Source organism: Budorcas taxicolor, chromosome 14 (genome assembly GCF_023091745.1).
Source record: "Budorcas taxicolor isolate Tak-1 chromosome 14, Takin1.1, whole genome shotgun sequence".
NCBI lineage: Eukaryota > Metazoa > Chordata > Mammalia > Artiodactyla > Bovidae > Budorcas > Budorcas taxicolor.
In genome coordinates this window covers 64,574,528-64,595,149 of record NC_068923.1, presented here as the reverse complement: position 1 = coordinate 64,595,149, position 20,622 = coordinate 64,574,528, and the positions used below count along the sequence as shown (strand labels likewise).

At 35.4% G+C, this 20,622-nt stretch overlaps 1 protein-coding gene across 1 annotated transcript in view; it reads right to left on the bottom strand.

The window, feature by feature from the left end:
- CSMD3 (CUB and Sushi multiple domains 3) overlaps positions 1-20,622 on the bottom strand; it is a 1,391,498-nt gene that overhangs the window by 874,317 nt on the left and 496,559 nt on the right. Inside the window, exon 6 of the mRNA XM_052651435.1 lies at positions 14,826-14,938. Coding sequence (XP_052507395.1) covers positions 14,826-14,938 — 113 coding nt within the window. The remainder of the gene's footprint in view (positions 1-14,825; positions 14,939-20,622) is intronic.

Sequence of the window (20,622 nt, the reverse complement as noted above, 5' to 3'; positions counted from 1 at the left end):
ATATCAACTCTTCCCAATGAAAACAATGTTCACTAATGAATTGTGCTGTGAGTATAAAATATACATCTAGATTTGGGAGACTTAACTGAAAAATAGAATGCAAAATATATCATCATTTTATATTGATTAATGTTGAAGTGTTACCATTTAGGACATATAAGCTTAAAAAGAATTACAGTTACCTTTGCCTGTTTTATTTTGTTTTGTGGCTACAGAAATGTGAAAATATATATATATAATTTTACATTTAAATATATTACATTACATTTTATATTTAAAATGTAAAAAATAAATGTCACATTTAAATATATTATATATAATAAATATGTATACACACACATGTACTTGCTTGGAGGTTCAATGGAAGCATCTCCAAGTACTTGCTTGGAGGTATGATGCAAGCACATGACCACAAAAACTGAAGGTTCATGTTAGTTATTTAACAGAAACTCTCAAAAGAACCTGCTGTATTTTTTTGTGGGAAGATAACATGTAACCCAATGCAACATGGTTGTTTCCCTATTAGATCAATAACTCTTAATTTTACCTTTTCCAACGAAACTACATTGGGTATTGTGAAATCATTGCCTTTCCTAAAAAGGGCTATTATACTTCTTTCACCTTAAACTGTTTTGTAACTACAGATTTCTCTTGGATTTCATAGTAACAGTCAATAGTACCTGACCCAATAAAAGGATAAATAAGTCTGGAACAGTATATATATATTTTTTCACCCCAAACACATATCAGTTCAGTTCAGTTCAGTTCAGTCACTCAGTCGTGTCCGACTCTTTGTGACCCCATGAACTGCAGTACACCAGGCCTCCCTGTCCATCACCAACTCCCGGAGTTCACTCAGACTCACGTCCATCGAGTCAGTGATGCCATCCAGCTATCTCATTCTCTGTCGTCCCCTTCTCCTCCTGCCCCCAATCTCTCCCACCATCAGAATCTTTCCAATGAGTCAACTCTTCGCATGAGGTGGCCAAAGTACTGGAGTTATAGCTTTAGCATCATTCCTTCCAAAGAAATCCCAGGGCTGATTCCTTCAGAACGGACTGGTTGGATCTCCTTGCAGTCTCAGGGACTCTCAAGAGTCTTCTCCAACACCACAGTTCAAAAGCATCAATTCTTCGGTGCTCAGCTTTCTTCACAGTCCAACTTTCACATCCATACATGACCACTGGAAAAACCATAGCCTTGACTAGATGGAACTTTGTGGCCAAAGTAATGTCTCTGCTTTTGAATATGCTATCTAGGTTGGTCATAATTTTTCTTCCAAGGAGTAAGCGGCTTTTAATTTCATGGCTGCAGTCACCATCTGCAGTGATTCTGGAGCCCCCCCAAAATAAAATCTGACACTGTTTCCACTATTTCCCCATCTATTTCCCATGAAGTTATGGGACTGGATGCCATGATCTTCGTTTTCTGAATGTTGAGCTTTAAGTCAACTTTTTCACTCTCCTCTTTCACTTTCATCAAGAAGCTTTTTAGTTCTTCTTCACTTTCTACCATAAGGGTGGTGTCATCTGCATATCTGAGGTTACTGATATTTCTCCTGGCAGTCTTGATGCCAGCTTGTGTCTAGGCCAGCGTTTCTCATGATGTATTCTGCATAAAAGTTAAATAAGCAGGGTAACAATATACAGCCTTGCCATACTCCTTTTCCTATTTGGAACCAGTCTGTTGTTCCATGTCCAGTTCTAACTGTTGCTTCCTGACCTGCATACAGGTTTCTCAAGAGGCAGGTCAGGTGGTCTGGTATTCCCATCTCTTCCAGAAGTTTCCACAGTTTATTGTGATCCACACAGTCATAGGCTTGGGCATAGTCAATACAGCAGAAATAGATGTTTTTCTGGAACTCTTGCTTTTTCCATGATCTAGCAGATGTTGGCAATTTGATCTCTGGTTCTTCTGCCTTTTCTAAAACCAGCTTGAACATCAGGAAGTTCATGGTTCACGTACTGCTGAAGCTTGGCTTGGAGAATTTTGAGCATTACTTTACTAGCATGTGAGATGAGTGCAATTGTGTGGTAGTTTGAGCATTCTTTGGCATTGCTTTTCTTTGGGATTGGAATGAAAACTGACCTTTTCCAGTCCTGTGGCCATTGCAGAGTTTTCCAAATTTGCTGGCATATTGAGTGCATCACTTTGACAGCATCATCTTTCAGGATTTGAACTGGCTTAACTGGAATTCCATCACCTCCGCTAGCTTTGTTTGTAGTGATGCGTTTTAAGGCCCACTTGACTTCACATTCCAGGATATCTGACTCTAGGTGAGTGTTCACACCATCGTGATTATCTTGGTTGTGAAGATCTTTTCTGTACAGTTCTTCTGTGTATTCTTGCCACCGCTTCTTAGCATCTTCTGCTTCTGTTAGGTCCATACCATTTCTGTCCATTATCGAGCCCATCTTTGCATGAAATGTTCCCTTGGTATCTCTAATTTTCTTGAAGAGATCTCTAATCTTTCCCATTCTGTTGTTTGCCTCTATTTCTTAGTAAAGAATATATTCTGCTGATATCTAACATGTTTAATTTGTATGATGTTTATTAAATATTTGAGATATTTCATTGTGAATAATCTTAATTATAATATATATTGCATTGAAATCTGTTTTAATGGATCAGTTTTTTTAAAAACAACATCCAGCCACTCATGTAATCAAGTAAATAAGCCTCCAACAAATTACCACAAAAGGTTAGGATATTTTTATTTCACAAAACATCCCTGTTACTCATAAGACACCTGAAATTGCCTCCCAAATCATTTTTAGTCAAATAATAGAGATAATGATGTTTCTCCTCCTGATGTTGCTGATATTCTTAATAATAACTAATATTTTATGTAATGCTTATTCTCTGTCAGATACCATTCAAAGTACTTTACATATATTAACTAATTTATAAACTCCTATTGTTTATGAACTTGTCACTTATAGTCAAGAACAGTCTATTTCCACAAATTTACTTACTCTATTCACCAAATTTGACTCTGAATACATTTTGTACATGCTAAGTAGCTTCAGTCAAGTCCGACTCTTTGTGATCCTATGGACTGTAGTCCACCAGGCTCCTCTGTAATGGGATTCTCCAGGCAAGAATACTGGAGTGGGTTGCCATGCCCTTCTCCAGGGGATCTTCCCAACCCAAGGTGGGTTCTTAACCACTAGCGCCTCCTGGGGGAAGCATTTTGCTGCAGCTACTGCTAAGTCATTTCAGTCCTGTCCTACTCTGTGCGACCCCATAGATGGCAGCCCACCAGGCTCCTCTGAGCCTGGGATTCTCCAGGCAAGAACACTGGAGTGGATTGTCATTTCCTTCTCCAATGCATAAAAGTGAAAAGTGAAAGAGAAGTCGCTCAGTCATGTCTGACTCTTAGTGACCCCATGGACTCAGCCTACCAGGCTCCTCCATCCTTGGGATTTTCTAGGCAAGAGTACTGGAGTGGGGGTGCTATTGCCTTGTCTGGGGGGAAGCATTTTAGCCTTTTATAAAAGTAAAAAAAAAAAAAAATAAGTAAATAAACCCTCTGTGAATTTGCAAATTTGAGGATAAGAAAGGCTGGAGTTCATATTGAAATAAGTGCAGGCCTTAGAAGTAGAAAGCTCTAAGTGTTTAAGACCTGGTTCTTCTAATTCCTAGTATGATGTTGGGCCTAACATTATTTTGACAGGGCTGTGGCTAGCTCAGTAGGATGTTGGAATGAATTAGACAAATAAGCCCTTTTCCCTGTGTGATGGAGCATTAGGCAAAGGGCTTAGCTAGCGGTGCACACCTCCCACTGCCACCTAGCCTGGGTATCCTTGTGCAAAGCATGTCAGCAACTTGTCCCAGAGTCTTTGTTTCTTATTTGATAAAACAAAGATAAACCAATAGATGGAATACTGTGAGGATCACATGAAATAATGCATGCACAAATATTTTGTGTGACAAATATATCTGTGTGACAAATTTTTGTGTGACAAATATATATAATCTCAATCATTCTTTCAGCATATACTGGGTACCTATAATACGGTAAACTCTGGGACGCAGAGATAAAAAGACACAGTCACTCTTTTTACGGAGGTGGAAATTATAAAATCATAACAATTCAGAGTCTGTTTTCCAGTTTTTGTATATAGGTAGAATATTGATACTGTCCATACATTTTAATTTACACAGATTATACTATTGTTTTAATGGAACAACACATTTTAAAAGGAATCCAATAGTAATAGTAGTAATTTTTGCTACTTACCAGTCACTTTGAATTTGTCAGAAACCAGGAGGTCTGAGGAGAAGGCAATGGCATACCACTCCAGTACTCTTGCCTGGAAAATCCCATGGACAGAGGAGCCTGGTAGGCTGCAGTCCATGGGGTCGCAAAGAGTTGGACACGACTGAGCGACTTCACTTTCACTTTTCACTTTCACACATTGGAGAAGGAAATGGCAACCCACTCTAGAGTTCTTGCCTGGAGAATCCCAGGGATGGGGGAGCCTGACGGGCTGCTGTTTATGGGGTCACACAGAGTCGGACATGGCTGAAGTGACTTAGCAGCAGCAAGCAGGAGGTCTGAGAGTGATACTGAGAATATTGAGTAATAGCTAGCAGGAATTAGAAACTGAATTGTGAACAGTGGACACAGCGGTATGCAGAAGGCAACCAGCTATGCCAGCAATTAGCCATTTGTTGTATTACAGGACAATCCTGGGCATCCTGAAAGAGATGGGATAGTTCAGGAGTCAGGAAAGCAATACAGGTACTCTGGGCCTACTGGGAGTAGCTATTTACCAGTCAATACTATTTCAATATTTTAATTATCTTTAAAGCAAATAGTAGAATAATATAGTTTTATATCTCATAGTTATCACACGTTCATTGTAATGGAAAACTATTCTGCATCCTTCAGACTCAAGTTTGGAAGCTTTCCAGGACCATACATTCCCCTCGCTGCCCACATTAGGTTACATATTCTAAATTATAATATTTTATAAATTATTTTTCTCCTAACAGAATATTCACTCATATTTTACATACTAGGCAAAAAGCTCTCTTATGCAAAAAGCTCAGGGATTGTATACCAGAGTCTAGTATACTACAGTGTCTGGTACAGAGTAGGTGCTCAGAAATATTTTTGTTGAACAAAATTGGATGGGTAAGTAAATAAATCTTCTATAATACATTTCTAATGTGAGCTTTAATCTAAAACTTTGACTAGTTTAATTAAATATTAGTAGTTAACATGCTTCATTTAATAGTTTCAGTGAATTAAATAACTGAAGAAAAGAACAGACGAAGTGATGGTAAATTTATTGGCAGATAAATGTCAATCTTTTCTATCATAACTTATAGGATCATTTCCCAAAATGTGTCCTGAGGAATAGTAGTTCCAAAAAATGCTAAAAATGGCTTATCTATTTAAATAAAATAATTCAGTATAAATTTGTTTAACCCAGTGATTCCAAAGTGTTTGGGGCCACAAAATTGACCTTCATATGACTATCGAACACCATATAACTCTTAACTTCAGGAAAATCCTAAATTAATAATATCTTTGTCAATTTAAACAAACTTTTCTTAAATTACCTTTAGCTATTTCTATATCTTTGAATTCGAATTTAAAAGTCTTGGGATTTTAATCCCATAATGTCATTTTCAAGTGGCACGGTAAAACTACCTACAAAATAAAAATAATAATTAAAGCCTATAGGCTTATTGCCTCAAACTCCATTTTCCATACTGATATGGAGGAATCAATCACTTACAGTGTGTTTGACTACTTCTACCTGCTGTGACTGACTGCAGCCCTTTGTAGGTCATTTTGTGCAATTATTGAGTCATTACTAGAAACTAAAATTACTTGTTCAATATCTTAATCATCTCAGCAGAATTATAAAACAGTGAATTTTGTTTATTAAACACCAATTTCATCAATTATTTTTTGTTAATGTTATTCTTCAGGTGATGTGCCCTCACTAGAGATAGTAAATGTGAAGATTTAAGAGTCCTTATTGTGACTAAAATGCTACCAAATATATTCATATATAAATGAATGCTAAATGGAACAATAATGAAACACCATGTGGTACTACCATAAAACAATGGCAAATTTTGTAATTCTTTGCCTTAAATTTTTGTATACTTGGAAATACAAGAAATTCATACAATTAAAGACTAAAAGAGTATTATTATTTAATTAATTAAATTTATAATAATTTAAAGTATTGGATAGAAATCACATTAACTGAAAAGGAAGTGTTAAAGTTAGTTGAGATAATAAAGATTAAATATTGTAAACAATGTATTTTAAAAATCATTGAAGCTGTAAGTGTAGCTTGAATATTATTAAATCAATACAGAATATCTTTTAGGTTTACATAGGAAAGATAATATGCATATTTACTTGAGGAGAACAGTTTTTCACTTAATAAAAGTAGGCTATTTTGAACATCTAAATATTTGTACTTCTTGTTACTATTAATCATGATTCTGTGAATTTTCTCATTCTTTGATTACCTTGGATTCCTCCTATTTGAGAGAGCTCTTGTACAACCATGACTGAAAATTACATTATCTAGAGCCCAATCCTGGCTTCCCTAGTGGCTCAGTGGTAAAGAAGTCGCCTGGAATGCAGGAGACCTGGGTTTGATCCCTGGGTCGAGAAGATACTCTGGAGAAGCAAATGGCTAGCCATTCCAGTATTCTTGCATAGAGAATTCCATGAACAGAGCAGCCTGGTGGGCCCAGTCCACATGGTCCCAGAAAGTCAGGCATGACTAAGCAACTAACACTTTTACTTTCAAAGTCCAACCCACATATCAGTCTTAAGAGTCATGTTTTCAGATCAAGAGGCAAGCCTGGAGAACTCAGTTAACAGGGCTTTACCAAAAGCCATTACTAGTGAAAACTCAGGACATGACAAGAGAGAAGTTCTCCCACCATCTGATAGGAATAAGAAGTATAAGCTGCACCTTCATATAAAATCTCTCTTGGAGGACAGAGGTTAGTGAGGATAGCTCAAAATTTTATACAGATTTGTTAAAGTCCATCTGCTAAAGGAATTAATTCTGAAGTCTTACAGCATTGATTTATGGAAGAATATAAGCCTCTTAAATACATATACACATTCAGTAGCACACAAAGCATAATATATGTTCAACAAATTGAGAGTTTTATACTTCACTGAAGGATGGTTTTGGGTGGCAGAAACATATGAGTGAGTTAACAGAGAGCCAGGACTCTACCACTGGTCTATTATGGTAAGGGAAAAAGAAAATTTATTATAGAATATGTGATTAAAAGAGTTCTAGCCAGACTGAATGGAAGACCCAGCAAAAGATATGGAGTACAATCAGAAAGGTAGACAACTGATCATGTGAAAATTGAAAATTACAAATTGCCTGTGGACACCAGCAGTGGTATCTGCAGAATTCTCAGGTACCAAGAAATGAAGTCTCCACTGAAACCAGTTAATATGTCTGAATAAGAACTGGGTTTTATATATGACCAGTAGGTTTCAACTCATCACTATGAGGGTTCAAAAGATATCACTTATAACTAGAAGTTTGCTTTAAAAAGGAAGTAGGAGGTGCCCTAAGCCATGAAAGTTTGAAAGTTACCCCAAGAAAGTTGAGTTAACATAAAAGAGACTTTTCTCATAGTAGAGGTTGTGAAATTTTAACTTTATTCTATCAAGAGTAGGCATGTGTGATCCAAACTAAACTGTAAATCAAAATGTTTTTCAGTTTTACAGTCATCAAGTACTATATTTCAAACCTGCTAGATATTTTAGTATATGATCTACATTAAAACTGGATATTTGATAGATTATCTCCTATTAACATTTCTATTGGTACTTAAAGATAGTAATCTAAATTCCATTTATTTTACTAAGATATATCTTGGTTTTCACAAATTCAATGAGATGTTAAAATAAGATTAATATAATTTGACTTTCACTCTTTAAAATATATCAATAATGGGTTTGTGTATATACATATTTGTGTGTATGTATATAAAATGGGCTTCCTTGGTGGCTCAGAAGGTAAAGAATCCACCTGAAATATGGGAGACCTGGCTGTGATTCCTGGATTGGCAAGATCCCCTGGAGAAGGGAATGGCTACCCACTCCAGTGTTCTGACCTGGAGAATTTCATGGACTATATAGTCCATGGGGTCACAAAGAGTTGGACATGATTGAGCGACTTTCATTTTCATATGTTAAACACATCAAGAACACAGAAGATGTAAGCATCATAGTCCTTTTTCTAAAGTAACGATCGGCAATATTTCTCTTTTTATCTATAAGGCAGGGTTCCTCTAGTATCAATGTTATGAAGATGGATTCAGTTCTTTAGAAAATAATGAAATTTTCATAACAGAATCTCAATCCAGTATTTAATTTGCTGATTTACATGACTACTTCTCTACACATTTCAAATTTCATTTGAAATTAAATGGCAATTACCCAGTTTACTGTCAAATACACCCATAATTTATGAACAGAATTTTAGGTCGGGAGATATATGACTGGCAAATAAATTTTAAGGATTGAAATGAAAACATAAATATAGTCAGCTATGTGATGGTGGTGGTTTAGTTGCTAAGTCTTGTCCAACTCTTGCAACCTGTTGGACTGTAGCATGCCAGACTCCTCTGTCTATGGTATATCCCAGGCAAAAATACAAGAGTAGGTTGCCATTTCTTTTCCCAGGGGATCTACTTGACCCAGGGATCAAACCCATGTCTCTTGCATTGCAGGTGGATTCTTTTACCATTAAGCCACCAGGGAAACCCCATAGTCAGCTATGGAAGAATTTAATTCTAACATCATTATCAACTAATACAGTCAAAGGCCTTAAATGTTACATCGCCATAACTATGAAATATACGATTATATCATGCAAGAAAATGTTATCAGGGAGTTCTTAATGGTTGTTTTAGACCAAGGGTTACTTAGACCATTCTGTCAACTAAATATCTTCTTTTAATTATTGCCATGGGTTCTGTAGACATTATATTAATTAAGTTGCTGAATCTCACAGACCATGCTGCTGCTGCTACTGCTAAGTCGTTTCAGTCGTGTCCAACTCTGTGCGACCCCACAGACGGCAGCCCACCAGACTACCCCGTCCCTGGGATTCTCCAGACAAGAACACTGGAGTGGGTTGCCATTTCCTTCTCCAATGCATAAAAGTGAAAAGTGAAAGTGAAGTCGCTCAGTAGTGTCTGACTCCGCGACCCCATGGACGGCAGCCCACCAGGCTCCTCCGTCCATGGGATTTTCCAGGCAAGAGTACTGGAGTGGGGTGCCATTGCCTTCTCCCTCATAGACCATAGACGTTCATAAAGACAGAGGAGTAAAAGAAGTTTCTTTTTAAGTATTTCAAGGTAAAGTAACTATTTAGCACTAAAAGATACATGATGATATAATGGTTACATTGTTATTAAAATTAAAAGGAAATAAAACAAATGACAAGATTAGGAACTATTTTCAAACTCTACAGACCAATAGAACTCAACTTCCTATTCTTTTAAAACTCAGTAAATGAAATATCTATTTAATTTACGAGGCTTCCCAGGTGGTCCTAGTGGTAAAGAACTTGCCAGTCAATCAATGAAGGAGACATAAGAGAAACAGGTTAGATCCCTGGATTGGGAAGATCCCCTGGAAGAGGGCATGGCAGTCCACTCCAGTATTCTTGCCTGGAGAATCCCATAGACAGACGAGCCTGGCAAGCTACAGTTCATAGGGTCACACAGAGAAGAACACAACTGAATTGACTTAGCATGCATGCACAATTTATATAAGCTTAAAATAATGCAGTTTGTCCATGTATGGAAAGGGGATTAAGATAAGGATTCAAATTCAGCTTGTGAATGTTCTCTCAAAACGTAGTCAATTAAAACTGAAACAATACCTACTACCATATATATAAACTTCCCAGGTGGCTCAGCGGTAAAGAATCTGTCTGCCAGTGCGGGAGATGCAAGAGATATGGCTTCGATCTCTGAGTTGGGAAGATACTCTATGAGGAAATGGCAACCCACTCCAGTACTTTGCTTGGAAAACTGCATGGACAGAGAAGCCCGGCGGGCTACAGTCTATTGGGTCGGAAAGCACTGGATGTGACTGAGCAACTGAGCACATGCACACACACACACACACCACACATACACCATACACACACAAACACACACACACACACACACACACACACACACACGCATCACTGACTATTTCTTAAATTTTGCTGACAAAGCTATGCCCACTGTCTTTATCAGAAAAACAGCCTATTTGTCCATGTTCTACACTCCCATGGAAGTCAACTACACTTAAACTGTCCAAACCAAAAGGGGTGATATTCTCTTACTATATCATGCTCTCACCTTCAATCCTGAAATCATAAACATTGACTCACATTGATAGTTATTAAGTTAGAGGAGATATTTCAAGATTAGATGCTGAAATATTATTCCCTGCCTTTTTATAAACAATATATAAAGGAAAATAGGAAAAGCTGATCGTCTAAACAAAATTAGAAAACAATGCATTTAAACAGAATTGCTTTGATGCTGTGCTCTATTTTCAAACTTTATGATTTTTAAAATTCTGTAATACAGAGGAAACTGTTTTTCAGTTACACTTTCACAAAAATTGTATTTAAAATTTAAGTTCTAAGGAAAAGTGCTTTTTCTTCCTGGAGAAATATTTGTGATAGTGAGAAATTTGTGATAGTGAGAAACCATTTGTGATAGTGAGAAATACAAAACATTTTTGCTTTTAATTGTGATTGCTGGATTTAAATTTTATGCTTCATCACAATTTTTTTTAACTATCTGTACCTCATGGTTAGACAATATGCTTCTCATTCATCCCATATAGTTGATTATCTCTTTCATTAAATAGTATCTTTATTCACTGCATGTCTGAATTTTACTAAAAGAAATCCTAATATCTTTTGATTTACACCAAGATAACATGTCTAGCTATTGTGAATATTTTCACTCTTTGGGAAACCAAGGCTTAAGATAACTCAGATAGCAATTAGTAACTTCACAATTCAACACTCAACTTCTGATCATCAAATTCTATTCTTTCCCACTATATTACGCTGCATCCCTGATAATTTTATTTTGTTCAGTGACAGTGCACACACACTTAAGTCAAAACCTTTCCAAATGTAAAATAAAGAGTAACTACTCTGATGTTATTTCCAAATTATATTATGTGCATCTAAAATGCCAAGGGCCTCAGTGTAATTGGAGTTTATGTGAATTTTCAATAGAATTTGAAAGGTCTGTCCATTAAGTATGATTTTCTTACCAAAACGATGCATTGCTGATCTGAAAACGCTAATCCCTTTTAGAATATTACAAAACATTTTATACATAAATTGAAAATACATTCTATTACTATTGGCATACTTTTGTTGAATTAAAACTAAGTGTCTACAAAATGTTGATATGCATAAAAAGAATCATATCAACAATATTATGGAAGACAAAAGAAAAATCAAACTGTGGTAAAATCTCTAAAGATTTAGAAGACTATAAGATTACTCATATATTTACATATTTGGAATTATTTAAATGCTGTAATTCCTAAATATGCATGCCAAACACAATTTTATGAATACAGCAATTGTATCTTTGTGTATTAAAATAACTTAAAATGAAACTGTTGTAATACTATTTCACACTTGAATATCTGATAAAAAATTATAGTTTTTAATAAACATCCCATAGATGTAATATTTTCTCTATGGTTGTCTTCTGAAAATTTCCTTCCAATTTAGAAATTAAGAAAAACTGATTAATTATTCATCCAAATAGAAAATAATAGATTTTAGGCTTATAAGTGACAATAATATGGGGATTTGTATAAATAAATAAGAGAACTTGAAAACACCACAGATAAAGAAAAGTTTCACTATTACGTGTGAAGTAGCACTATTCAAGTTCTCATTAGAAGAGATTAATGTAAATTAAATATAAGAATCTTATTTAAAATCAAAGACTAATATGGAAAAATGATATTGAAATCTTCCTTTGAGGGAGAATTGAAAATTGAAAAAGGAAAAGTTTTAAAGCATAGAACAGATAACAATAGAACTTTAAAAGAAGATATTTCCAATATAAATAAATTTTGGGGGTATGCTTTATTTGTTTTAGATAGGAGTGAATATATTCAATGTGGGACCAAGGGGAGAAAAAGCATTTTCTGTATTAAAGACATTTCATTTAAATCATGATTTTTCTGACTACTTTTGGGTCAGAACATAATATTTGTCAGTGTGTATCTTCAAACTCTACATAACCCTATTTAAATTGCTATATATAAAATAATAAAGAAGCCAGTCTATAACATAACTGAAAGGAAAGTATGGGGGAAAGCATGTTGCTGTATCTATGTGCCTAGACTATCAATTACAAGATCAATTATGGGGCAAGCTATTAAAAATAGCTAGTGGTACTTAGGAATCTTAGGAGTTTTCAGTTTATTTTCATGATATAAATAATACAGATTAAAGAAAAACATTATGGGGAAAAACAATCTTTGGAAACAGAATATAAATCAATAATAATTACAAGTACTCAATAAGTATTTGAGTTATTAGGAAATCATGCCACATGGAGACCTGGTGGTGACTTTTGAGTAGAATATTCCACAAAATTTTCTGTCTTGAATTGGTTACAATTTAGATACTACTGAAATTATATGGTAGCACAAAACAATCTAAAAATCACGATTGTCATTTCATGTCTGGGCATGTATTCAGCATGTCAGATTATGGAATTATGAATTTTATAGCTACGTAAGTTAGCCTAGCAGAGTATTTGTTAATCCAAATTTCTTTGATTATAGTTTCAATAATTACTTCTCCAACTGAACTTCTGTGATTTAGGTAAAATGTTTTTTGAAGATAATGCAGTTGGAAAAATCAAAGCTGAATCAAGAAAGGTTTAAAAGGATACAGTGCAAAGGTGTGTTTTTATATATTAAAACTTTTCCTTGATTTTATTATAAAATTATAGCTTACATTTTCTCAGGCCACCTTATTCCCTCTATAGTGTGAAGATACAGATTATATCTAAAGTCACTCTAATTTGAGCTCCTTTTCCTGCTGAAAATAGAAATAATTCATAGCCCATAAAACACTTCCTATTTTGCTACATTAAATTTTTTTATATGTTACTCTTCAGTGCTGAAACTGGATGGGCAATGCAGGAAAATCAAATCAAATCTTGAAAATACTATAAAAGTCAATTTAAGATCAATCAGTAGAATATTGATAATTAAGTATACAAATCTACTAACAATTTTGTACTACTCTCTTATAATCCAAAACAACCTATCTAAAGATACCATTTTCATGAAACCATACAGCATACAGCAAATGAAATACCACTTTAGTTTTTAAGACAGGACATCTATTTTTTTTCCTCTCTGAAAGTTGTACATTTCAATATAAAATAAGTGCTACTTTATTTCTATCAGATAAAGAGTACATCTTACTGAAGGATTCCATGAATCGAGCAGAAAGGATCACCACATGAGTCAAAGATGATAATCATTTGAATATCTGCCATGCCATCTGCCTTAACTCATTGTAGAGGCAAATCAGAGCCATAAAATCATGTGAGTGGAAAACTCCATAAGGAAAGGGGTGAACCCAGAAATAAAGAGGCTCTACAAAAACTATTTATTTTCAATTAAAAAGTCCTCTTATTTCTGAAGTACACAAAAATTTTTAAAATTTAAGTAAAAACTCAGCAAAATCTGACTGCAAGTTTTAAAATGACACTGGCTAAAATCATAAGATTTAGGTAATATGCCCAGTGAACTTTGTCTAAAATCTTGAGTTAAAATCTTTGGAATTTTTATTACAATGACACCCAATACACTATTACAAATTCCAATCATATTAATCTTTTGCTATTATTGTGAGAAACGTATTGAGAGGGTAGCTGTAGAAAGGTTACTGGCATACAAAATATAAATTGTTGAAATCTGTGTTCCAGAAAACAATATGTAGTCTAATACTATTTTAGTTATTAACTATAAGCTGCCTAAAGCCATCATATTAAGTTCCCAAAGTGCTTAATACTGAAGATTACTAAAAAGGAAAGCATTGTAAAAAAAAAATAGATAAATGGAAATATGTAACTGTGGCAATGTTCACTGAATAGTAGCTAATACACTGCTGAGAATGAAATGAATTATTTACGTAAGTAGTCTGAGGATAAAGTGCACTAAATCCACATAATATTACTAAACATTACAGAAGATAATTTTTATTAATACTGCACCTCATAATAATTAAGCTTTAAACAGAGATTTTTAAAGTTAATATAGCCAATACTATATCACACTTATTCAAAATTATACCTGTTAATAAAAATGGTAGCCAGCAATCTTAACAAAGTTAACTAAAATAGCATCCACAAAAACACTGTATATGGAAATGGATTTCAATTGATGAAGAGTCTGTTCAGAATTTTTTGAATTCTCTGCAGTGTTTTGTGGTACATGTTTAGGTAGCATGTCCCACTGCTGAAGCACTTTCTTAAAGACAAATATTACATGTTACACATTATCTTTTAAAGGTTATAATATTCTTTATTCTGGACAGTGTGCTATAAAACCCAACTAACTTTTATACTGCAATTTAGTTATGATCACAATGTTGCCTCAGCAAGAAAATGGCCATTTTTGCTTACTCAAATTACCATGTTTAACAGCTAAAGATATTTTGCCTCTAACATAAAATGCAGTTGTGTATACCAAAATCATTTTACACGTCAAAAGAGACAGAGGTATTAATTAAATATACCTTGATATGGAGCACTAAATCCACGATATCGATGATTGCTGTCTGTAACAAAATGCAGTCTGAGCCAGTTTTTGTTGCTGATAATTGGTGGTGGTATATTCATTCCAGATAACCTGAATTATGGAAGACAACAACAAACAAATTAAAAAGCTTTTCAGTAGTAAACATTTTCACTGAATTGGGACCAAAAAAAGTTTACATGTATACAATATTCATAACTTTTCACTGCTACCTTTTTAAGCACAAGTGAAATAGTTGTTTTATGCATAGAAAAGTCAACCATAGAATTGTATAATTTCAAAATAAGCTGTTCCAAAAACGTTTCATATAGGGGTAAAATTAACTGGAAACTAAATGTAATTTTTGATTCTCTCAAATTTATTAAATAGATAATAAACATAATGGCTGCTTAGCTAATAGTGTTGGTCACTGCATAATCTATGTATGTACTGATATAGTATAATTACAAAACAGACTTTAAAGCAATTGATATAGTTTTTTCCATTTTATATATTTTTACCATTTCACATTCAATGGAACATTTCACTATTTCATAGAAAAAGCACTATTTTAATGTAACTTCACAGAATTGTACATTTGTATGATTAGCTTTCATTATAATACTATAAGGCACTAGAGTTCTGCTCCAATTGACAGAAAACAGATTGTATTTTGGATATATACTTAGTCACCATGTATCTAGTCACAAAGATTATTGCATAATCTCCTTAAAGCAAATATTTAAAACTATGCCCCAGATATTGGTCATGATTAACAGATGAAATAACTTTCAAAGCTCTATAATCTTTTGAAGATTTCCAGCAAAGCAGTTTTTCTGATTTAATTCAACAAAAAAATACCACCCTATAAACCTAACTATTTAAATAGCAGATGTGAGTTATAAAGCCAAGGTAAAATGCTCTCAAAAGACTATTACATCATGAAGCAGAATCCTAGAAAAGGTTTCCTAATACCACTATATGACATATCTTTCCCAATCTTCAAAACTTATACTTTTCTTCCTTTCTTCATAGGAAGACAAACAAGACCACTTGGGGGTGTGTGTGTGTGTGCGTGCGTGTGTGTGTATGTTGGGGCAGGAGATTACAACTCTTCTCTCAATGCTTGGCAGTCATTCATTCTCGGAGACAGGTAGGGGGAGATTAGAATATCCATCCTTGCACATGTAATCAGTAGTGAAGTGTAGACAGTGAAGCAAAAACATTTTATTCTATATCCTTCCCTTTTTTCCCCCTAAACTCACATTTCCTAGGATGCTTGGGAGCTAGCCATCGCTTTTAGTGGATGACCACCTGCCACAGCACAAAAATTATGAATTCACATTCATTCTATCACTGTGCCCAAGAATGTATACAATGGGCTTAGCAACAGTATTGTGAAATTCAATGTTCATGGATTCTAAGATGAACAAGGTGGGTTCTATCACATATGTTTCTCATTTCTCCACCAGCTTTGGAATGAATTTTCTTTAACTTATCCCTATCGGTGTATTACATGGATACAGAAACAGTATGGACCTAACCATACAGAAATGATAAAGACCTAACAGAAGCAGAATACATTAACAACAGGTGGCAAGAATACACAAAGCAACTGAAGAAAAAATATCTTAATGATCCCAGATAATCAAAATGGTGTGATTACTCACCTAGAGCCAGATATCCTGGAGTGTGAGGTTAAGTGGGCTTAGGAAGTATCACTATGAACAAAGCTAGTGTAGGTGATGAAATTCCATATGAGCTATTTCAGATCCTAAAAGATGATGCTGTCAAAGTGCTGCACTCATTATGCCAGCATATTTGGAAAACACAGCAGTAGCCATAGGATTGAAAAAGGTCATTTTTCATTCCAGTCTCAAAGAAGGGCAATGCTGAAGATTGTTCAAACTACTGCATAGTTGCACTCATCACACACACTAGCAAAGTATGCTCAAAATTCTCCAAGCCATAATTTAACAGTACATGAACTGAAAACTTCCAGATGTTCAAGCTGGATTTAGAAAAGGCAGAGGACCAGAAATCAAATTGTTAACATCCATTTGAACATAGAAAAAGCAAGAGAATTCCAGAAAAGCATCTGTCTCATTGACTATGCTAAAGCCTTTGACTGTGTGGATCATAACAAATGTGGAAAATTCTTAAAGAGATGGGAATACCAGACCACCTTACCTGTCTCCTGAGAAATCTGTATGCGGGTCAAGAAGGCAATTAGAACTGGACATTGAACAACACACTGGTTCCAAATTGGAAAAGGAGTATGTCAAGGCTGTACTGACAATATACAGCCTGTACATCAAGGCTGTATATTGTCACCCAGCTCATTTAACTCACATGTAGAGTACATCATGTGAAATGCCAGGCTGGATGAATCACGGGTTGGAATCAAGATTGCCAGGAAAAATAGCAAAAACAATATCCTCTGGATCATGGAAAAAGCAAGAGAGTTCCAAAAAAACATCTATTTCTGCTTTATTGACTATGCCAAAGCCTTTGACTGTGTGGATCACAATAAATTGTGGAAAATTCTGAAAGAGATGGGAATACCAGACCACCTGACCTGCCTCTTGAGAAATCTGTATGCACGTCAGAGAGCAACAGTTAGAACTGGACATGGAACAACAGACTGGTTCCAAATAGGAAAAAGAGTACGTCAAGGCTGTATATTGTCACCCTGTTAATTTAACTTCTATGCAGAGTACATCATGAGAAACGCTGGACTGGAAGAAACACAAGCTGGAATCAAGATTGCCGGGAGAAATATCAATCACCTCAGATATGCAGATGATACCACCCTTATGGCAGAAAGTGAAGAACTAAAAAGCCTCTTGATGAAAGTGAAAGAGGAGAACGAAAAAGTTGGCTTAAAGCTCAACATTCAGAAAACGAAGATCATGGCATCCGGTCCCATCACTTCATGGGAAATAGATGGGGAAACAGTGGAAACAGTGGCTGACTTTATTTTGGGGGGCTCCAAAATCACTGCAGATGGTGACTGCAGCCATAAAATTAAAAGACGCTTGCTCCTTGGAAGAAAAGTTATGAGCAACCTAGATAGCATATTCAAAAGCAGAGGCATTACTTTGCCTACTAAGGTCCGTCTAGTCAAGGCTATGGTTTTTCCTGTGGTCATGTATGGATGTGAGCGTTGGACTGTGAAGAAGGCTGAGCACCGAACAATTGATGCTTTTGAACTGTGGTGTTGGAGAAGACTCTTGAGAGTCCCTTGGACTGCAAGGAGATCCAACCAGTCCATTCTGAAGGAGATGAGCCCTGGGATTTCTTTGGAAGGAATCATCCTAAAGCTGAAACTCCAGTACTTTGGCCACCTCACACGAAGAGTTGACTCATTGGAAAAGACTCTGATGGTGGGAGGGATTGGGGGCAGGAGGAGAAGGGGACAACAGAGGATGAGATGGCTGGATGGCATCACTGACTCGATGGACATGAGTTTGAGTGAACTCCAGGAGTTGGTGATGGACAGGGAGGCCTGGTGTGCTGGATTCATGGGGTCGCAAGGAGTCGGACACGACTGAGCGACTGAACTGAACTGAACAGATATGCAGATGACACCACCCTTATGGCAGGAAGCGAAGAGTAACTAAATAGCTGCTTGAGGAAAATAAAAGAGGAGAGTGAAAAAGCTGGCTTAAAACTCAACGTGCAAAAAATAAGATCATGGCATCTGATCCCATCACTTCATACCAAACACATGGGAAAACAATGGAAACAGTGAGAGACTTTATTTTCTTGGGCTCCAAAAGTGACTGCAGCCGTGAAATTAAAAGATACTTGCTCCTTAGAAGAAAAGCTATAACGAACTCAGACAGCATATTAAATAGCAGAGACATTACTTTGCCAACAAAGGCCCATCTAGCCAAAGCTATGGTTTTTCTAGGAGTCATGTATGGATGTGAGAGTTGGGACCATAAAGAAAGCTAAGTGCCAAAGAATTGACGCTTTTGAACTGTGGTGTTGGAGAAGACTCTTAAGAGTCCCTTGGACTGCACAGAGATCCAACCAGTCAGTCCTAAGGGAAATCAGTACTGAATATTCATCGAAAGGACTGATGCTAAAGTTGAAGCTCCAATATTTTGGCCACCCAATGTGAAGAACGGACTCATTGAAAAAGATCGTGATGCTGAGAAAGATTGAAGGCAGGAGAAGGGGATGACAGAGGATGAGATGGTTGGATGGCATCACCGACCTGATGGACATGAGTTTGAGCAAGCTTTGGGAGTTGGTGAAAGGCAGGGATTCTGGCATGCTGCAGATCATGGGCTCGCAAAGAGTAAGGTACGGCTGAGTAATGGAACTGAACTGAATCAGTGTCTTATTTCCTCTTTTCTTAGCATGACTGTTCATAAGTAGAGCCGGCTGCTTTTTTTTTTTTTAATGCATCTGAATTGAGTAAATAAATATTTGTAAAATGCATGCTTAATTTTAAAATTCACCTTTTAAAAATTTACTTCATTTCTTTCATAAAGTGCAGTATCCAGATTATATTTAATTTTGTTTCCTTTCTGGGTGGCTTGGTTTAAACAAAAATTCAATGAAAAAAAGTTGGATTTGCTACAATTATATTTTCAGTACATAGCATGCCAGATTTTGATTTATAATTTTATGCTCTTCAATTCCCTAATTCAATGAGCATAAACACCCATTAGGGAGTTTAAATTATTTTTGATAGGCTGCACACATTTCTAAATATAGAGAGAATACATGGATGGTTGTAAAAGACTAAAGTATAGAATATGGAGAATGACCTTTAGAAAATCGAACAGATAAAAAGCAACTCAACAAGGACATCAAGAAAAGTGTGAGAGGAAAGAAGATGATACAGACAATAAAAATGATAAACTTTCCACCTTTCTCAGCAACATCAAAAATAATTCCAGCAATAGAATGGAATAAAAAGACAAGTAATAGCTACTACGGAACTAGTTTATAAACTGAATTCAGCTTCAGGAATTGAGAAAGATAGAACTGAAGATGTTAGAGCAGAATTATCCAGAAAGCAAAATGTGCATGAGGTTGAGCAAAAAATGACAATGTAAGAGAGGTGGGACCAAACAGATATTCCTGACAGATCAGTGCTTATTCTCATGAAGCATAACAGTAGACAAACCAAGACACTGAACTAGAGATAGAAAGCAAGTGCACCAAAGACCCATTTGCCACCAGAGAAGAAAACTATTTAGCTTCATTGGTTATAAGGGAGTCACATGGAGTTTCCAAATTGCTCTTAGTATTGCTCACTATTTAAACATGATTTATACAATATGACTTCATGACTTATGGAGCAATCTAGTAAATGAATTTTCATATATGTGCAATATATTTCACATGTTATCAGGAGGTCTGAGAAATGGAGGTCTGAGATTATGTGCCAACTAGAAAGATTACATTAAATTAACTAATTATGATAATTAATTTCTTAAATACTAACAGAGATATTTCTTAAATATAACTCACTGTTATCCCTATATGACGCTACTATGGTTACTTGAAGGTAGGCCCATATGGATTCATTCTAGTATAAAGCCAGTGAGAATCACCTCTTGGTACTGAAAGAGATTAAGTATACTCTTTATTTACTGAGCATTTACTATGTGACAAACATTGATGTTAAGGGTTGGAAATATAATTGTAAACAACACCAACAAGATCTGTGGTCTTACAAACAAATAAGATAACATAAACAAATGAGTAAGATATTTTCAGAGGGTGGCAAAAGATGTATCCAAAAAAAAAAAAGAGCAACCTGATAAAGAATTTCT